This window comes from Gracilinanus agilis, chromosome 1 (assembly GCF_016433145.1).
Source record: "Gracilinanus agilis isolate LMUSP501 chromosome 1, AgileGrace, whole genome shotgun sequence".
In the NCBI taxonomy this organism is placed as follows: domain Eukaryota; kingdom Metazoa; phylum Chordata; class Mammalia; order Didelphimorphia; family Didelphidae; genus Gracilinanus; species Gracilinanus agilis.
Window position 1 is genome coordinate 136,933,306 of NC_058130.1, and position 19,613 is coordinate 136,952,918.

Genomic DNA, 19,613 nt, shown 5'->3' on the forward strand with positions numbered 1-19,613 from the left:
AATCTTCCTGATTCATAGCTCTGGCCATGTCCCTCTACCCTTTCCACTCCTTACTCCTGACCCTATCTTTGCTCAAGTGAATCTCTTCTGTCCTCAAGGTCAAGTCAAAATTCTTCCACTTGGCATTGAAGGCTAATCTGGCAGGTTTCCCAGCTTATTTCCTCATTTTGGTCACTAGGATCCTTACTGCTCCTACGACTTTGCCCTCCATTTGCAACTCTTCTTCCTCCCCATTTATTCATTCTCTCCAATCCTTCACCCTCAGTTCCAGTGTAGTCTCCTCCAGGATATCTCACTGCGACAGCCCAGGAAACACTAGACAACCATCAGAGCCCTGCTTGTCTGCACCACACAATCCTTCCCTTATTCATGCCATCCTTGGATTGCTTCTCCTCTGTGGGCACCATCTCCTGAGATAGAGGAGAGCTCCCTAAAGGCAGCTTGGGATACTCCAATGTTGATCCCAAAGGAATTCACAAGAGGACAATGAGATTGAGCCCAGTGATGGGTAAGATGGCAAAGGCCTCATGCCAAGTCATTTCACACTTCGATTCTTTAATTTCCTCCTTTTAAAATGGACTAGATGAACTGAAAGGTACCTTCTCACTCTGTATCTTATGATCCTGTTATCCTGGGGGTGGCAGCAACTCCAGTAAAGGTACTTAGATGGCTGGAGAGGGATGGAAATGAGTGAAATTTATGTGGTGATCCCAGAGGACTCTTGTTCTAGTGTTTAATGGCATTTAAATTAATTGGTACCAGAAGTTAAGCTTTTTAAGTTCAATGGTATGTAGATGGGGATGCAGCGAGGTGGCTCTGTGGATGAAGAGGTAGGCCCAAAGGTGGGAGGTCCTGGGTTCAAATCTGACATCAGACACTTCCCAGCTATATGACCTTGTGCAAATCACTTAACCCCAGTTACCTAGCCCTTCATGCTCTTCTGCCTTAAAACAAATTCAGAGTATTGATTCTAAGGTGGAAAGTAAGAATTAAAAAAAACAGTATATAGATGCCCTGGATCCCAAGGCAAGCACTCCATTCTTTGGAGCACAGGGCTCTACCCCGAGTGTGTATATACAAAGGTAGGCAGCTGTGGGGTGAAGTCAAGATAGAGGTCAGGCTTCTAGCTTCTCCCCAAACGGTAGCAATTCACCTGGTTATTCTGAGTAATTATGAGGATTCCATTGTTTATGTCCTGTTCTGGAGCTAGGATCTCTTCCAAACCAGTTCTGTTTATCCAGAACTCTCAGGACTGGAAATCAAGCTGGGAAGCATGTGGATAGAGACTTTCTGAGAGATTTCCTCTATCCAATCCCAAGCCTGCAGAGCTAGTTCTCTAATTATGTGAAAGCCAAGGGCCGGGAGAGGATCCCATTCCCACTGGCATTTAAAAGAGGTTGGGAAACTTTGCCATTCAAAATGGCAGTGGTAGGTAAAGGGAAACCTCTGAATGTCTGTGAGGAGGCCAGTGCTGTGGTGGAGATCTGTGTAATAGGAACACTCATCTGGCAGGGTGTTAAGGCTGGATTGGAGGGGGGAAATATTAGAAGCAGAGACCAGTTTGGAGTTTATTATAGGAATGAGAAGATGAGGATCTGAATAGAGTGGGACCCAGCACAGTGTAAAGGAGGGGATGGGTAACAGAGATGACTTAAAGATAAAAAAATGAACAGAATTTTGTGAATATTCTTTCCTTGGAAATGGAGCACAAGGAAGAGGTCAAAGATCGCTGAAGCTTTTAGCCTTGGTGCCTGAGAGTATAGTAATATATGATGCTGCCTCTCATGACCTTTCCCAAAGTCCTAAGTTCAGGGTTCTCCCTTAGAAAAATTACTTCCAATGGGCAGTTAAGTAGCTCAGTGGATGGAGAGCCAGGCCTGGAGTCAGGAAGACCTGGGTTCAAATCAGACCTCAGACATTTCCTAGCTGTCTGACTCTGGGTAAGTCACTTAACCACCTTTGCTGAGCCTTTGCCATTTTTTCTTCTGTCTTAGAATCAATAATAAGGCAAAAGGTAAGGGTTTCAAACAAACAAGTTTACTTCCTGAGACCACCACAGATATGTATGGTAGGTGATGGCTCAGATACTTTGTGCGGGAGAGTGCCTGAGTCTTATGCACTCTCAAAGAGTCTGGGTGTTACTAGGCAGTAACTGGAGCCTTTTTTCCTGCATTTGTAAAGATGCTGAAGAGGGAAGGAAGGAAGTCCTGCCTCTAGGAAGGAGCAGGCATGAACTGGCTTCAACTACAAGGATGAAATATGGGTTGAATTTTCTTCAATTGTCTTCTGAGTGGAAAGAAATCTCCTAGGAGGCTTTGAAATGCTAGTTAAGCTAGAAGCAGAAGAATCAATATCCTTGTTAAAAGCAAGGTCTGGGAGTCCATCCATGCTGATGTAGCGAGTGAGTAACCTCTTGATGAGAGCTTTCCCCAGTTTCCACCAGCCAATCAAAACTTCTCATACCAGACAGTCAATATCTGGACCTCCTAACCCATCACTTCCTTGTCCTGTCCAAGGTCCAGACCTAGACTAGCCCAGTATTTGTACTAGTATTTCTTGACCACATCATCTTACTTCTGATTCCTAATCCAGGGTTCTTTTAGTTTCTAAACTGTTTCCATGGATTTCTCCTCATCTCCTTATTGCCTGCCTCCTCTCAATTCCAATGGCTAGAAAAATCAGGCTTTCTAGTGTCATAAAAGAGCATTGGGAGGTGGGGGGTGGAGGGGGTTTTGAGGGGGCAAGTAGGTGGCTCAGTGGATTGAGAGTCAGGTCTGGAGTTGGGAGGACCTGGTTTCAAATCTGGCCTCAGACATTTCCTTGCTGCGTGTCTGACCCTGGGCAAGTCACTTCACCCCCAGAGCCTAGCCTAAACTGCTCTTCTGCCTTAGAATCAATGGTATTGATTCTAAAAGGGAAGGGAAGGGTTAAAAAAAAGACCATTGGGCTTTAAAACTAAGAGCTCAGGGATCAAGAAACTGGGGTCTTGTTCAAGCATGAAGTTGTGTGATCTGGAGCAAGAGACCTGTAGATTTAGAGGTGTAAGGGGCCAGAGCTTAAAGGTCATCCTGAACACCCCACTTCCCCCTACTAACAGATGATGAGGCTGAAGTCCAGAGAAGGGCAGTGATCAGGTTCTATAACCAGGTTCCCCAAATCCATAGTTCTTGGAGATTTGATTTTCCCTTCTGTAAAATGTAGAAATTGGAGGCTAAGCCATGGAAGAGGCCTCCTGGCTTTGGTGTTCCCTGTTTCTATGTACATTATTGATGTGGGCTTCACATGCAGACAGACTCCAGGCTGATTTTAGCCTCAGAAACTCTGTGAGTTATTTGACTTACAAGATCCTTCCAGATTCTCTGATACTGAGCAGCCTCTATTTCCAGGATGGGAACATTCCTCAAAGCCTTTAAAACTGAAACCTTAATAGAATGGGGTTTTATAAGAGCACTTTTTATAGTTAAGAAAGAATTAGGATGGAGTTATGTCTACCTTTGGAGCTTTGACAAATACAGGGCACAATGCCTGGGAAAGGGATGAATGTCCTCAGGGTTCTTTAGCCACAATAATTTACCCCCACTTCCTGCAAAATATGCATTTTAAGATAAGAGATTCATAGAATCTTAGAATGTCAGAGAACAATGGGACCTTAGAGGTCATTTAGCTTTACTGAGTGGAAAAATGGAACCCAGGGACAGAAAATTACTCCTATGAGGTCATTTGGAAAGTCAGTGATAGGGCTGACCCCAGGGTACTAAGCCCCACACTATGCTTTCAAGTTGGATTTTGGACCAACTCTGACAAATACAAACCCTACACATGTTCTTCTAGCAAGCAGAGATTCTTGAATTTAATTATATGAAAGGTGGTCTAGGCTAAAACTTCCTGAAATGATCTTTTAAAGACCTTTTAAAGGGTCTTGTGCCTTTTTTTTTTAAACTCTTACTTTCCACCTTAGAATCAACACTGTGTATTGATTAGAATCAACACTGTGTATTGGTTGCAAGGTAGAAGAGTGGTAAGGGCTGGGCAATGGGAGTTAAGGGACTTGCCCAGAGTCACACAGCTAGGAAGTGTCTGAGGCCAGATTTGAACCTAGGACTTCCCATCTCTAGGCCTGGCTCTCAATCTGTTAAAGCCACCCAGCTGCCCCAGTCTTCGCTTTGTTGAGCTTCCTTTCCCCCTCCATTGCCAAGCTTCTAATGACTTGGATCTCCTTCTTCTCTTCTCTTACAGAGCCCAGGCTGGGATTAGGCAATATCCAAATGATTCACCAGGAAGTGGGTCAGCAAGATCATCTGTTACTTGATTCACCCCAGTAGTTTTCAGAATAGGGTTCTTTCAACTATAGGCGGGGGAGGGGGTAGGGGACTGTAAGTTCTGTGGGTGGTCTGAAGATTTGATTTTCTGGTATCAACATTTTCTACTTCCTTGTCAAACCATCTCACTCTGAAGATACTTCCACTTCTTTGACCCTCTTCTCTGATTGGTGACTCCCTAGCTGGGAAGATTATTTTCTAAAGTTCCCGGGCTAACCATGTTCATTTCCCTCCTGGATCCATTCTTGAGTTTTGGGAATTTTTCATCTACTCACTGGCAGCCTTAACTCCCTTCATTCCACCACCCTTCCCTCCTGACACCCCCTCTGCTTTTATATGTATGCTCCTTGAGGACAGGGACTATTTCCTTTATGGCATTTATATCGTCAGTGCTTAACATAGCACTTGGTACCTAGAATGCTGAATAAATGCAATAGCTCACCATGCAGCCAAGTATGTATCCATCCATTCATCTCTCTCTCTTCCCACCTATCTAATCCATCTATCTATCTATCTATCTATCTATCTATCTATCTATCTATCTATCTATCTATCTATCTATCCTCTAGCCATCTGGAAAACAGTTACCCAGAAACTTCAGCATTCAAAGATCAGCTACTTGCAAGTTAACTGACACTCTCGCCATGAGAAGTTCATCTCTGCAGAACCCAGAAGAAAGCCTCCCCCTTTCACACCTAAAAAAAATGCCTCTGAGTATCTTCAATAGGGTCAGAATGTCTGTGCCTTAAACTTCACGCCCTTCATTCTTAGGATTGCCCCCTCTCCAGTCTTATTAATGCTAGTTTTGCATAGAATCCTAACCAGTTTGATGAACTGCTTTTCTGGGCCACTGCAAATTAGAAAGGTAGCATCAGGGGCTGCTAGAGGTAGATACGGTGAAAATTAGAGGTGACTTTTGATAGCCTTAAAATGGAAGTAGAAAAAGATATTAAAAAGCAGACCTGGGAACTCAGAAAGCACAGCCATTATTGAAGGTTACGGATAGCCCTGCACACCTTAGTAGCCCCTGGAGATATTACTGTTTTACAACCCAGGACAGTGCCTAGTGTTCATAATGAGGACATTGGGTTTCTACAGTGGTTTATGATTTATAAAGCACTCTCTTTTGCTGTTCCTCAAACAAGACACTTCATCTCCTGTCTTTGGGCATTGTCATTGGCTGTCCTCCTTGCCTGGAAGTCTCTCTCTTTGCATCTCTACCCCTGGCTTCCTTCAAATCTTAATTTAAAGCTCCACCTTCTGCAGCAAGTTCCTCTTCAACCTTAGTGTCTGGCATCTGAGATTAATTGCAATTTATGCTGTATTTTTCTTGTGTCTTCATAGTTGTTTGCATGTTGTCTCCCGCATTAGATGGTGAGCTTCGTCAGGGCAGGGACTGTCTTCTACCTTTTTTGTATGCCCAGCACTCTGCACAGTGCCTGGCACATAACAGACACTTAATAAAATGCTTGTTGGCTTGACTTGGCTTTCCTTACAATGACTCTGTCAAGTATGTAAGACAAGTGTTGGTATCTGCATTTTATGGATGAGGAAAGTATGTCTCAGAGAAATGAAGTAACTTGACCACAGTCATCCAGCAAGTAATAATAGCAATAATGATAATAGCTAACATTTATATAATATCTATTATGTGCCAGGAACTGTGTTAAGTACTTCACAATTATCACTTCATTTAATCCTTACAACAATCCCCAGAGGTAGGTGTTATTATTCTCCCATTTTACAGGTAAGGAAACTGAGGCAAACAGGGCTAAATGACTTACCCAGGGTCACATAGCTTTTCAGTGTCTGAGATTAGATTTGAACTCAGGTCTTGACTGCAGCCTGGGCACTCTATTCACTGTGCAACCTAGCTGCCCATAAACAGGTCTATTTTGTGCTAAATGGTGCTGGGTGCTAGGAATATACCAAGACAAGATACAAGACAGACCTGCCTTCAAGGAGCTTATATTCTGCCATGGGACACAACATGGAGACACCTAGGCCTATACAAAATGCAGACAAAAGTATAGAAAAGGTGTGCATATACCAAGAAATTCTTGATTTTGTTGGACTCTCCTTCCTGACATGCCCTACGGAGAACAGAGCCTCCCTTCTACTCTATGGAAGATTTCCCTGGTGGTGGCAAGAAGAAATAAGGGTCTTTGACCTCCCAAAGTGGTCTAGTCTCTAGAGAACTTAGAAAGGCATGAAAATATGTCCTTTAGTTGGGGAAAACTAGACAGAAAGTCTTCCAGGGACCAAATTGTGTGAAATTTGAATTTTGGACTGGGAGCCAGAAGATATGGCTTCTAGTACCAGGTCCACACTTGACAGGTTATGTGATCCTGGGTAAGTCATTTTGTTCCCCTCCCCCATGCCCCACAGAATTTTTGAGTTGGCAGAGACTTCAGAAGGTCTAGTCTATCCCATACTTCAACAGGAATACTCTCTATGACATCCCCAATAAGGGGTTATTCAGCTGCTTCAGAGATGGAGAACTCATTATTGCTTGGAACAGAAGAATTTTTCTCATCTCTCTTTTTTACTTTATTTTTAAAACCTTTACCTTCTGTCTTAGAATCAATACTATGTATTGGCTCCAAAGTAGAAGAGTGGTTAAGGGCTAAGCAATGAGGGTTAAGTGACTTGCCCAGTCACATAGCTAGGAAATGCCCGAGGCCAAATTTGAACCCAGGAGCTAGGTTTGGCTCTCAATCCACTGAACCACCTAGCTGACCCCCTCCTCATCTCTTAAATAGTGGGTATATGATTGCCTCACTTATAGCCTGTTAACTCTTGCTTTACAGCCACTCCTAAACAGTTTGCTGAACTAATTTCCTAGTCTCCTGCAAATTAAAAAGCTAGCAGCAAGACTGCTGGAGGGCTGAGTACTTCCCTGGGATGCTCTGAGGTGCAAATGAGATACTGGATGGGGATGCACTCTTGAAAGCCTGAAAGAAGTACATATGTAAGCAGTGATTGTTTTAGCAATCAAGGGTACTTAATGACTGGAGAGAGCTGATGGCTTGGAACCATTAAGGGACAAAGTCACAAGTCTTCGGATCTTGGCACAGATTTATGTTTTCATCTTCCTCTCTGTTCCTGCCTCTCCCACCCCCCAAAGAGTGGCTGTCTGTCTGAGTTTGTACTGAATCCAGGCATGAGGAAATACAGCGTATTATCCTGGTTGCTTAAGTCCACACTCCTGTCCTTTCTCTCATCTTCCTCCTCCCAGATTTCCTGGGGAATGAGGTCTGGGAACGGGCCATGCCCTCTGTCCTGCAGACCCGCTGTGACTCAGTTGCTCTGGAAACAATCACCCTATGAGTCCTGTTGGCTACACAAAAGAACCATTCACAGGCCTCCTGCCCGGGGCCGGACACACAGAACAGTTGTCAGCTGTGAAAAATGTCCAACTGAGAGCCTCCAATTTAGGGCTGTTTGCTGGGAATAATACATTTCAGGATCACCATTGCCTGTGTGTTTCCTTTGCCTTCACAGATCAGGTCGAAGTCAAGCAGAGAACAGAAATCAGAGTCTGCTCCAACGAAGCCAATTTACCTTTGAAACGAACGCCCTAGCTCCTTTAACGAACAATGGCCCACAACCTCCTAATTAGTATTCTTTCCTGATCCGGTGGGGCGACAGAACTGGGTCACTCAGGCCCATATGTCTGCCCTGGGAGTACATTTGACTCAGAAGATGGTCTCAAATTCCATAGTAACTCCATTCTCTTTATTAGCAAGCAGAGGGCTCTTCTCTAGTCTGGGCTCTGATTCAGAGCTGGCTCCATCCCAAAGGGTTTGGGTCCAGTGTTGCCCACTCTGCAGCTAACAGCTGTGATGGGAAACCTCACAGAGGCTTGAAGCTGGCTCATTAGGCCTTCCTGAGCAGACAGGGCTACCTGGCTTGAGACAGTGACCCATCAGGTCCGATGCTGGATACTTGGTGGTAACAGTATGCACATGCCTGGGAGTCCCTAAGAGTTTCAACCCAACTGGAGAGCCTTTGCCTGGGCACGTGTCCAACATGGTGGGTGTATCTTGGCCTCTTTTGCCACAGCCTGGAGGCCATGGCCTTAGAGTTCTAACTAGCGTTGCATGTAGTAATATACCATGACTAGTAAGTTCTCTCGATAGCCCTGGTCTCTAATGTCTTGACTTTTATCAAGCTTGAACATGACACCACTTCTATGGGCCCCAGGACAAGCCAAGACAGTCTGTTCTACCTCTATTAGTGGAGCCCTCAGGTGGGAATATAAGATATAGTTATTCTTCTTTTCATATTGCTTAGGGGCTAAAATGAATAATTTTACCAGGGCTTTAAGTATCTTTTAAATAAAATGTTTAGCTTTTCTCAAATTCCTTTTCATAGCATCATAGAATTTATAGCTGGGAGAGGATCATCTTGTCTAATCTCCGAAGTCTACAGAGGGAGAGGCTGAGACCCAGAGAAGGGAAGAGACTTGCCCAAAGTCATACATTTTGATTTTATATTTGTTATAATTTCATTCAAAATAATTTCCAGAATTCTTCTTTTATAACTCCATAAAAAGTCTCTCTTTTCATTGCAATGTGAATTTCCTAAGTTGCCGGGTGGTACATTTCCCTTATAAGCCTCTAATAAACCAATTTTCATTGCAATGTGAATTTCCTAAGTTGCCGGATGGAGACACGAGTTCAAATGTGGACTCAGACATTTACTCGCTGGCTGATGCAGGACAAATCACTTAAGCTTATTTGCCTCAAGTTCCTCATCTACCGAAGGCGCTGGAGAAAAGAAATAGGGAACATCTCCGGAATCTTTGCCAAGAAAAGCCCTCAATGGGGTCCCTCAGAGTCGCACACGACTAACTGACCAAACAACGCAGATGTCGGCGAGCTTCTCTGGGAAGCTGCTTAGTAACTCCGCGTGACCACTAGGGGGCACAGCAGCACAGTGAAATCGGTTCATTTCTCTCCCTGTAAAGAACAGGACTTGAGGCAGGTTCCCTGCAAGGGAGTACTGTGAGCCTGGGGTGCTGCCAGAGAGGGGGGCTGAATTCCTTCCTTCCTCCTCCAGATGCTATGAAGGAGCGGAGATATTTTCAGAGGTTTCTCCCCGTTTCGAATCTCCTTTCTTTGGCACGGCCAAGATAGGGACCTGCTCAAAGTTAGAGGATGAGCTCGCTCCCCTCCCTCCCTCCAGGCATCCTAGGTCACGGGCCGGTGTCAGCCCACCCTTAGGGGGAGGCCCCCTCAGAAGAAGTCCCAGAACTAGGCTGGCTTCCAGCACTTCTGGTAGCCTCGCCACTGACCCCTTGGGCAAGTCCTAGGCCCTTCTCTGACTGCTTCCTCATCTCTAAAATAAGAGAGGGGAGAGATGAGCTGATCTTTACAGTCTGTTTCAACTCTGTTGTGAGTCTATAATTTTATAATCATCCTCTTTCAAAACATTTGCCCAGGATATATTTATAGAGCATGACGGACATCTGGGATGTCTGCCACTCAAGCCCAGGAATTTTTTCACAGTGGGTGGGTGGGGCTGCAGAAATAGAAAGGACCCCAATCAACTCCTTCCATTCCTAGAGCGTTTCTTTCTTTCTTTCTTTCTTTTTTTCTTTTTTTTTTTGGAGTACTTTCCCATCTTATGTCTCACCATCCCACCCTTTTCCTAATCTTTCAGCATTTACCCTCAACACCAGAAAATCAGTGGGTAGAATCTACTGAGTCAAACTGTTGAGTTCCCCAAGGGCAGGACCTGGGTCTCTCCTCCACTGTCTTCCCTCCCACTGTGAGCTTCCCAAAGGCAGGATTTATGGCTCTTCTTTCTTTGTCTCTTTATAGACCATGAGTTCCTCAAGGTCATTCCTTGGGTCTGCTCCTCCTCTAGTCTGCCTCCTAGTACAATGCAGGGGATCTTGTATGGGGTCAAAGGGGGAAAACCATCTCCATGAAAACTAGTTGATTAACTTTTATCCTTTACAAATCCTAAATGAATAATAATAAATCTCATGAAAAATCCTAGTTAAAAATGAATTATAAATTGTTATATATAAATTAAACATAAACTATAAGTATATATAAATTAAATACAGGTTATAAATATAGATTATATATAAATGAGTTACAAATTATAAATATATGGTATATAAATTAAATAGAATTTATAAATATATAAATTAAATAGGTTACAAATATGTTATCTATTAATTAAATAAAAATACAAATATGCGATTTTATATGTGAATTATAAAATTAATAATATCTTATTTATTAACTTAAATAACTTGTGAGATAAGAACTGTTAATACCATTTTATAGGCCCTGAAGATAGGAGCAGTGCTAGAACTAGAACCCAGGTGCCCTGGCTCCTAGGCCTAAGGTCTATCCTCTGGAACATGATCCCTTCTTTCTGGGCCATATTGCTTAGAACTGAGCTGTTTGTCGAGGAATGTCCCCTCCAATGGCTCAGTTGTTTCCCCCTCCTTCCATGTCAACATACACAAATTTAAAGTAACCACTTTTCAATTTGTCTGGGAAGACGCCTTTTCCTGCAGGGGGCAAGGCAGGGAGGGCAGTAATTTAGCTGAAGCAAGTCCAGGATTTTGTGGGGAAATGAATGAGCTCTCATCTCCCCCAGAAGTTTTTTGAGTAAGGAGCTTCCAGTACAATGGCTGGCTGAGAGGTTTTGGGGTGACTCATCACTCCTATTCTCTCCCTATTCAGCCCACCGTTCTGGAGAGCCAATCAGTCAATTCAGAGAACGTTCTGTCCTAGGCTTAAGGGCTGTTGTTTCATTGTTTCCCAGGAATGATCTGAACAGCAGGCCTTGCTCTTCAGCACCCCCTCCCTGATGTCCTTCCCAGCTCCCCTTCCCCCTTTCTTTGTGTACTGATGAAGAGTACTGGTTAGGCCTCCAACATTTGAGAAAGAGGCAGACTTGAGATGGGAGGAATCGCTGAGATCATTAAGGCCACCTTAGGGAAGAATGCCATGGAATTTTAGGGTTGGAAGGGACCACAATGATCATGTAGACCTAGACCCCAAAGGAAGTCCCACTGCAACCTACCCAATAAGTGGCTATACAACTGATTAAAGATCTGCAATGGAAGGGAAACTACCACCTCCTCAGGAAATCTGCCTATTTTTGGTCAGCTCTAATCCATGGTAATGGTAATAATCATAATAATAATCCATGGTAATCCATAGACCACTAGGTGGTATGGTAGACAGAATGGTGGACCTGAAGTCAGGAAGACTTAATGAGTTCAAATCTAGCCTCAGACATTTACTGCCTGAGGGATCCTGGTTGAGTCTCTTATCCCCATTGCCTCAGTTTTCTCATTTGGCAAATGAGGTAGAGAAGGAAATGGCAAACCACTCCAGAGTCATAGCCTTGAAAACTCCAAATGGGGTGACAAAGAGTCGGATATGGCAGAAACACCTGAACAAAGTCATGGTAAACTTTTTCTAACATGAATCCTAAATTTGCATCTTTGAGATTTCTATCCTTTACTCCTAGTTGTATCTGTTCTCTCTTTCACATGACTATCTTTCAAATATTTTGAATGTAGCTATCATGGGCCCTGAATGTTCTCTTTTCCACTTTAAAAAGATCTTCATTTTCTTCAACCTATCCTTGAATGGCATGGATTCAAAGCTATTCACATCTCTCATTGCCCTCCTTCTGGATATTCTTTAAATTGTCAATGTCCTCTTAAATTGTAGCCCCCAGAACTGAAAAGAATAGCTCAGATTGGTCTGACCCACACAGAGTACTGAGGAAATAATCTCCTCCTCATTCCTGGAAGCAATGTGGAAAATCTCAGTAGCTTTTTGGATTGCTACATCATACTGAGGGGAGATGATGGGAATGGGTATTTCTCTAGCACCTACTATATACCAGGCATTGTGCTAAATGCTTTACAAACATTATCTCACTTGATCTTCACAATAACTCTTTGATGGGTACTGTTATTATCTTTATTTTTTTTTTATAGATGAGGCAATTGAGGCAGGCAGAGGTGAAATGACTTGCCCAGGGCCACACAGTTAACATGTCTGAAATAAGATATGAACTCCAAACTTTCTGATTCCAGCCCCAGGATTCTATCCACTGTACCACCCCGCTGCCTCACATTAAGCTGTTGACTTGTATGGAGCTCATAGTCCACTGAAAACCTGAGATCATCTTCTAATCATGACTCCCCAATGCCCCCAATTCTAATTCTCTGAACCCAGATCTAAAATCCCCTGGAAAGATCATAGATTCAGAGCTGGGACTTTAGAGATGATCCAGTCCAACTCATTCATTGAACGGGGGAGGAAATCGAGGGCTGAAACAAGGAGGGGACTTATCAAGGTAATACACAGTGAATCAGGGGCAGATCAGGGCTAGGACTCCGGAATCCTGAATCAAAGCCCATATCTCGGTTCCTAAGACATGCTGGCTCTCTGGATTTGTGTCCCGTCTTCTTAACTATAGTTAAAGCCTCCCAGGACTGGAAATCTAGGCTAAGGATACTTTCCTAGGAAGTCAGAGGAGAAAGAATCACAGACTCTTAGAGCAGAGGAGGAAAGGGCCTCAGGGGTTATCTGGTAGAGTATGTAGCCAGGTATCTCCTCCATTCCTGACAAATGGTCATCTGACCATTCAATTCACTATATCTTGAGAGTAAACTCATTTTATTATTAGCTTGCCTTGATTGTTAGTATATTCTTCTTTACATTGAACTAAGATCTGCTTCCCTGAAACTCTGTCTTCTGGTTCCAATTTTGTCCTCTGGGACCATGCAAAACAAAGCTAATCTCTTTCCAAGTGACAATATTTTAGATATTTGAAAACAAGGATCATGTCCTTCCTCCATCTCTTGTCTTTTCCAGGCTCAAAGACACTAATCCCCTCTACCAGTGTTGGTATGGCAGGACTGAATCCCTCATGGACACATCCATTTTTCAATTCTGATGTTTCCAAGCTCTTCTCCTTTTTTATCTCAGTCTAGGCTCTCAGGGGACCTGCCCCTAGTGCCATGAGCTGTTGGGTTTTATCCCTAGAGACATTCAAGGTGGAGTCAGTGGTTAATGGGAACCCAAAGCCCAGACAAAAAGCATTCCCAAGTGCATGATGCAATCAAGGGACATGGGGTTCCTCCCTGTCTTATCTCATATCGCCAAGCTCAACTTCCTGAAAAACAAAGCCCAAGGGAACTCCAGCCAGTTTTTCCAAAGCAAAGTTTGCCTTGAGCCCCTGTATTTTTCCTGGTCTGGAAAAGGGGACAAGATGGCTGAAGAAGGAAACATGGAAGTCCTTGGCAAACTCTCCTCTGGACCTAGAATCCACAGGCAGGCTTGGTTCCCAATCCTTTGATTCCTCTGGGAGGGATTATCTCTAGCTCGTGAGGCTCCCCATCCTAGTCAAAGGCTTATCCTCATTCTCATCACATCCTTACTGGCTGGAACAGCCATGGAAGCCAAAGATATTTGGGAGTCAGAGAGACTGGGTTGAAATAGCTGTGTCATTATGGACAAGTTCCTTTCCCACTCTGAGATTCAGTTTTCTCATCTGTAGTATGTCCCACCAACCTCATAGAGGCATTAGGGGAAAATGCTTTGCAAATTTAAAGGACCACAAATCAAAGATTTACTATCGTTCCATCCTATTCTTTTTCTAAGATGGTTTTTGACTTGGCACAGGCAATAGAGTTGGGGAAAGACTTGGGGTCTCAAAGCAACTGTTGAGTTGATCCTCTACTCCCAGCTTGGCATCCCTAAGCCCTGGACACCCCAGTCCTTGCCCATAGTGCCAGATACAGCTGGTGCTGAGCTTACCTGCTCATGGTGTTCTATGCCCATACTGAGGGTGTTGATCAAGATGGCGATCATGATTCCCCGATTGAAGTACTTGCTTTCCACAATTCGCTTGAGTTTGTTTCCAAAGGCCGCCCAGAGACAGGCCACCCCACTTCGGTCCCCCACCACCTTCTTTCTGTGGGCCCCTCCTCGCCGCCTCGATCCGCTCTGGGCTGGGGTCTGCGGGGGCTGCTGGATGGGGTCTCGATGGTCTCCATGCCGGAGGTCTTGGGTGAACTCATAAACACCATTGGTGTCTGAGTCGTAGCTCTCCAACTCGCTCAACTCAAACTCAGGGTCCTCCAAGATGTGGGCACAGTATGGGCAATTCTGCAGTTCACATGTCAGCATGGCAGCTTGGGGGCTGGGCAGGGAACAGGGCACGTTCAGGCCTGACAGGCGGCTCGGAGCCCTGCAGAGGCCTAGGAAGAGAAACGCATGACAGAGCATTAACAGATACAGACACAAAGGGGCATCCATCTGTCTAGAAGCGGGTTTGGTAACTGTGGTGGCTCTGTGATCAGGCTTAGGAAGCATCATCCCATCCTATGGTTCACAGAATGGCTCACAGAATGGTTAAGAAGTTCCCTTCTGCAGTGGATATTAGGGGCATAGACTCATGGAATTTAGAGCTGGAGAGGACCTCATCTAGGCTAGTGGTATCAAACTCAAATAGAAACTGCTGCATATTCTGACTTGGAAAACCACAAATGAACATTATCTATATTGTGCTGTATTTTAATTCATTTTGTTAAACATTTCCCAACTACATTTTCATCTGGTTTGGGCGGCGCTTAGTAATTTCACAGTGGGACAGTTTGACACTTCTGATCTAGTCTAAAATCTTCTTCCACTTCTTATAGATGAGGAATCAAGACCCAGAGGGCTTAAGTGATTAGTCTAAGGAAAAAGGTAGATTCAGATTTCAAACCCAGGTGATCTAATCTCGAATTCTGTGACATTTCTACTGGGTCACTCTATTGAGGATAAATCTGAGGAGTCTTTATGCCCCTGTGGTGGATATAGAGGATAATTCCTGTGCACCACAAAGGGCCTGCACCCAACCATTATGCCAAATGCAGAGTAGAAGCAGCTCTGAGAGACATGTAAATCAGTAGTAATTAGCCCCATTGGACAAAGAAGAAATTGGGTTCCAGACTGGAGATATGACCTCAGTTGACTTATATAATGAGGCACATACCAATTTCTGAACAGGCTTTAAAGAGGACCTAAGATTCTGGATAATCGTTTACTCACTTGATTAAAAATGTGACTATGTTTCAAGGAAGCTATATCTTATAAGAAACAAGGAGGCATATGTTATAGGTCTGCATTGCCACTGACTTTTCTGAATAACCTTCAACAATCCATTTCTCAATAAGCCTCAGTTTCCAACTCTGTGAAGTGGAAGGGCAGGGGAGCCAGAATAGATGGTTTCTAAAGTCTTTTTTTTTTTTTTTTTGCTCTATGATTTTTTGATTATGAGATTCTAATCCAATTTGATTCAAAGTCTCTGGGGGTTTTGCTACGTGCTGGGCACCATTCTTCAGTGACTCTATGATCTTCTGACCTTGCTTCTTTTCTCTCCATCTGCTACCAGCTCAACAGAAAATAAACACCTGGGTCAGCTGTCCCTGAGATCGGCCTTCTAGCCTTGGGAACATCGTGTTCTTGTTTGTTTCTGTTCCATTTCCTGGCTGAAGGACTCCTTTTCTGGGCTAGCAGTTTTCTCCTCCTCCCCTGGGTCCCACTTACTTTCAGTGCTTTCTCATCCATTGCTCCCAGTCCTGACTAGGGGGTCCTGGAGTCTTGTGCTCTCCCAAGGGCTTAATGTTCCAGAGTGGTCTTTGGGGGACAACCAAATGCAAGCCTTATTCATCTCTGGTGTCTCTCTTGATACCAAAGTATTTCAGTCCATCAATTTCCCCTTGAAAATTGAGCTTCTATCAGTTATTTACACTCTAGTGTGAATATGGATAACACTCATTAAGTGATATCATTAAGGGTGTCATGGAAAGAGCCTTGAATTAGAAGTCAGAGGACTTGTGTTTAAATCTTATTCCTGTTACTTCTTTAATTATAGGAATTTGGACTGATTTAATTCATCAGGTCCTTGCTTTTATCTCTGAAAGAATTAGATTGGATTCAATGATCTCCAAAGTCTTCCTTTAAAGTCCATGATCTTTATGAGGAGTCAGATCATGGGGAGAAGTTGACCCTAAACACAGTTAGGAAAAAAATGTTTAATGTGTCTTGTATTTATGAAAATCGTAGTCATTGTCCTAAGTCTTAGGCAAATCATGCATTATTAGAATCATATAATTCTCTTTTTAAAAACCTTTACTTTATTTCTTAGAATAGTTCTAAATATCAGTTCCAAGGCAGAAGAATGGTAAGGGATAGGCAATTGGTGTTGTGACTTGCTGAGGGTCACACAGCTAGGAAGTATCTGAGGTTAGATTTGGACCCAGGACCTCTCATATCTAGGCCTGGTTCTAGCCACTGAGTCACCTAGCTGCCTCACAATCATAGAGTTCTTAAAGATGGATGGAACCTTGGAGATCATTGGTATTTAATAAATGGGGAAAATTGAGATGTGCCCATGGTCTCATAGCCAATAAATGATAGAGCTTGACTCTCAGAATGGTATTAAAATTGGTTTTCAGAATCTTCCAACAGGAAGTGGCCTTGAAAGGTCATCAAATCTAACCCCTTGCATCTAAGCAGGAATAGATAAAAATGACCCCAGATTTACCTAAGAATGATAGAACAGAGAATCACAGCTAACAAAGTCTTTAGAGACCATTAAATTTAAGCACATCATTTTATGGCTGAGGAAACCAAGGTACGGAGCACATTTACTTGTCAAAGGTTATCTGGTGAATCATTGGCAAAGTTGGGGCTGTATCCAGGCTTCCTGCCTCCCTATCCAGTATTCTATTCAATAATTTAGTTTTATAAATATTATTAAGCATCTGCTCTATAGAAACCTGTGAGTCAGGTGTGGAGGAAAATGAAATGTGTTGTCTCCCATGTTCTCCCTTAGAGGAATTTTCCTAAGTACAGGATTAAGACTGCAGGCAGACAATAAAGGACTCAAAGTCTTCTAAGGCAAGTATATATTGTAAGATTATAAGTTTATGGACTGCGCCAGCCAAAGGGACCTTGAAGAATCTGTCTGGAACATAGGAATCGCTTAATAAATGCTTGTCAACCACCTGGTATTTAGATCAGTCTCTTAATGGGACAGAAGAAATCTGCCAGAATTCACATCATTGAAAGGTTGAAGTTGAACAAAGATGAGACACTTGCATGTAGCCCCAGAAAGCATCTCTTGGGGGAGAAGGGAAGAAAAAAAGAGCCTTTGTAAGGATTGACTACCCAAGGCTGGAGGGCTTGTGGTGCCTCTTGATTCCCTCTTTGGTTCATTTCATCTGATCCTTGTAAAAACTCATTGAGGGGGACGGCTAGATGGCTCAGTGGATAGAGTGCCAGGCCTGGAGTTGGGAGGTCATGGGTTTGAATCTGACCTTAGAAGATACTTCCTAGCTGTGGACCCTGGAAAAGTTACTTTGCCCCAATTGCCTTGTCCTTATTGCTCTTCTGCCTCAGCATTGATTCAAAGACATAAGGAAAGGGCTTTTAAAAAATTACTCACTGAGGTAGGGCAAGGATTCTGCCCCTCCCTCCTTTCCATTCCTTTCCCCCCAGTTGTTAATTTTCCCTCCCTCCTCAGTTTTCCTTGTATCCTACATATATTTGGAGCTATAAAGGATCTTTTGGGGATTTTCAGTCCAACCCCTTCTTTTCACAGATAAGAAATCCCTAATCCCAGAGAACCAAAGTGGTTTGGACTAAGATCTGGCAGCTAGTAAGTGACAGAAGCAATATCTAAACATATTTATGTATTTGTAGCAGTGTACCTTCTTCTCCACCCCCCCCCCCACACACCCCCAGCAGCCTTTAGAATGCCAGCTTCTTGAGGACAGGAACTATTTTTTTTCCTTTGTATTTAGTGCCTACCCACAGCTCCTTGCCCATAGCAGGCACTTGTTTGTTGAGTTGTTGAATGATCCCTATCTGACAGGTGAGAAAACTGAGGCCCAGGAAGGGGAAAATTACTTGAGTCCATAGTAAATGAGTAGGAGAGCTGGGACTTAGACCGCAACCCTCTTAACTCATAGTGAGGAAAATAGTACAGGGAAAGTGTGGCACAATAGAAAGGCTGTTGAAATGTTAGTTAAGAGGATCTGCATTTTAACCAGCTCTGCCACTTTGGGCAAGACACCACTGGGCCTCAGTTTCCTCATCTGTAAAATGAAAGGAATGGATTGGATGACTGAAGATTCCTTCCAGCTCTAAATGTGTGAGCCTGTGAACCTACAATCTCCCAGCTCTGGCCTCTCTTCCATAATGCCACGAATGCTCCCAGCTGAAGGCATCCGTCCCCCCTTTCCTTACCATGTTCCCCAACCAAGTGTTGCAGCTTCCCATAGGCATCAGCACTCAAACTCACAGGACTGCTGTTCACTACTGGGACAGGCGGCCCACTGCCCTTCTTCCCCACAGGCCCCAGGGCCAAAGTACCCTTGCCCCCAGCAGCCGAAGGCAGGATGGTGGGGTAGTTCATGCCACCAAGTCCAGTGGCCAGCTTGAGCCCAGCGGTGGCAGCCCGGGACACTCGGCCACCCTGATCTTGGGGGGCTTCCACGTGGCAATCGGCATGGTAGATGCTGTGAACTGGCTCGGCATCATGGGCTGGGGATGGGAGCCCTTGTGGCCCGGGAGACGGGGGAGGGGGCAGCATGAGCCGGGTCCCCGACTTCCCCGCTCTGGGCTCCAGGTCCCCACGGACCTCGGGGCTCCCGCAGGGACCCCTGGGGCTCCCGTTGCTGATGTGGTAGTGGTGATGGTGGTGGTGGTGATGGTGGTGAATCAGGTGGTGGATGGAGGGGACCCGCTTGCGGCCGCGGCGCCCGACCCCCTGTCCATGGAGGGCGCCGTTGGGGTTGACCTTCTCCCGGCGCTTCTTCTGCCAGGCGGCGTAGAGCCTCAGGGTCCGGCGCTTCACTTTGCGGAAGATGTGGCCGATGTACTTGAGCAGTTCCTCATAGCAGCTGCCGGGCTCGGAGAAGCTGGCGATCGTGCTGTCGTTGGAGAGGTAGCGGGCCCGCTGCTCCTGCATCAGCTGGTTCTCGCGCTGCTTCGTCTCCGAGAACTGCGTGGCGATCACTACTAGGCACAGGTTTATCATGAAGAAAGAGCCCACCTGGCCGCGAAAGGAAAAGAGAAAGGAGAATCAGTCCCAGGCACACCCCCGCTGCCTGCCTCTGTGGCTGGCCTAACCCCTCAGGGCTCTGAAGAGGGAAAGGGTGTGGCGGAGGATCCGCTAGTAAATAATAGAATTAGGACGAAAACATAGACCCTCGGAGATACAAGGCTCTGTGAATTATATTACACT

General features: G+C 44.5%; 1 protein-coding gene across 1 annotated transcript in view; it reads right to left on the bottom strand.

The window, feature by feature from the left end:
* CACNA1H (calcium voltage-gated channel subunit alpha1 H) overlaps nucleotides 1-19,613 on the bottom strand; it is a 412,463-nt gene that overhangs the window by 77,036 nt on the left and 315,814 nt on the right. Inside the window, exons 8-9 of the mRNA XM_044677620.1 lie at nucleotides 18,614-19,421; nucleotides 14,132-14,574 (exon numbers count right to left, since the gene is read on the bottom strand). Of these exons, the coding sequence (XP_044533555.1) occupies nucleotides 14,132-14,574; nucleotides 18,614-19,421 (1,251 nt within the window). The remainder of the gene's footprint in view (nucleotides 1-14,131; nucleotides 14,575-18,613; nucleotides 19,422-19,613) is intronic.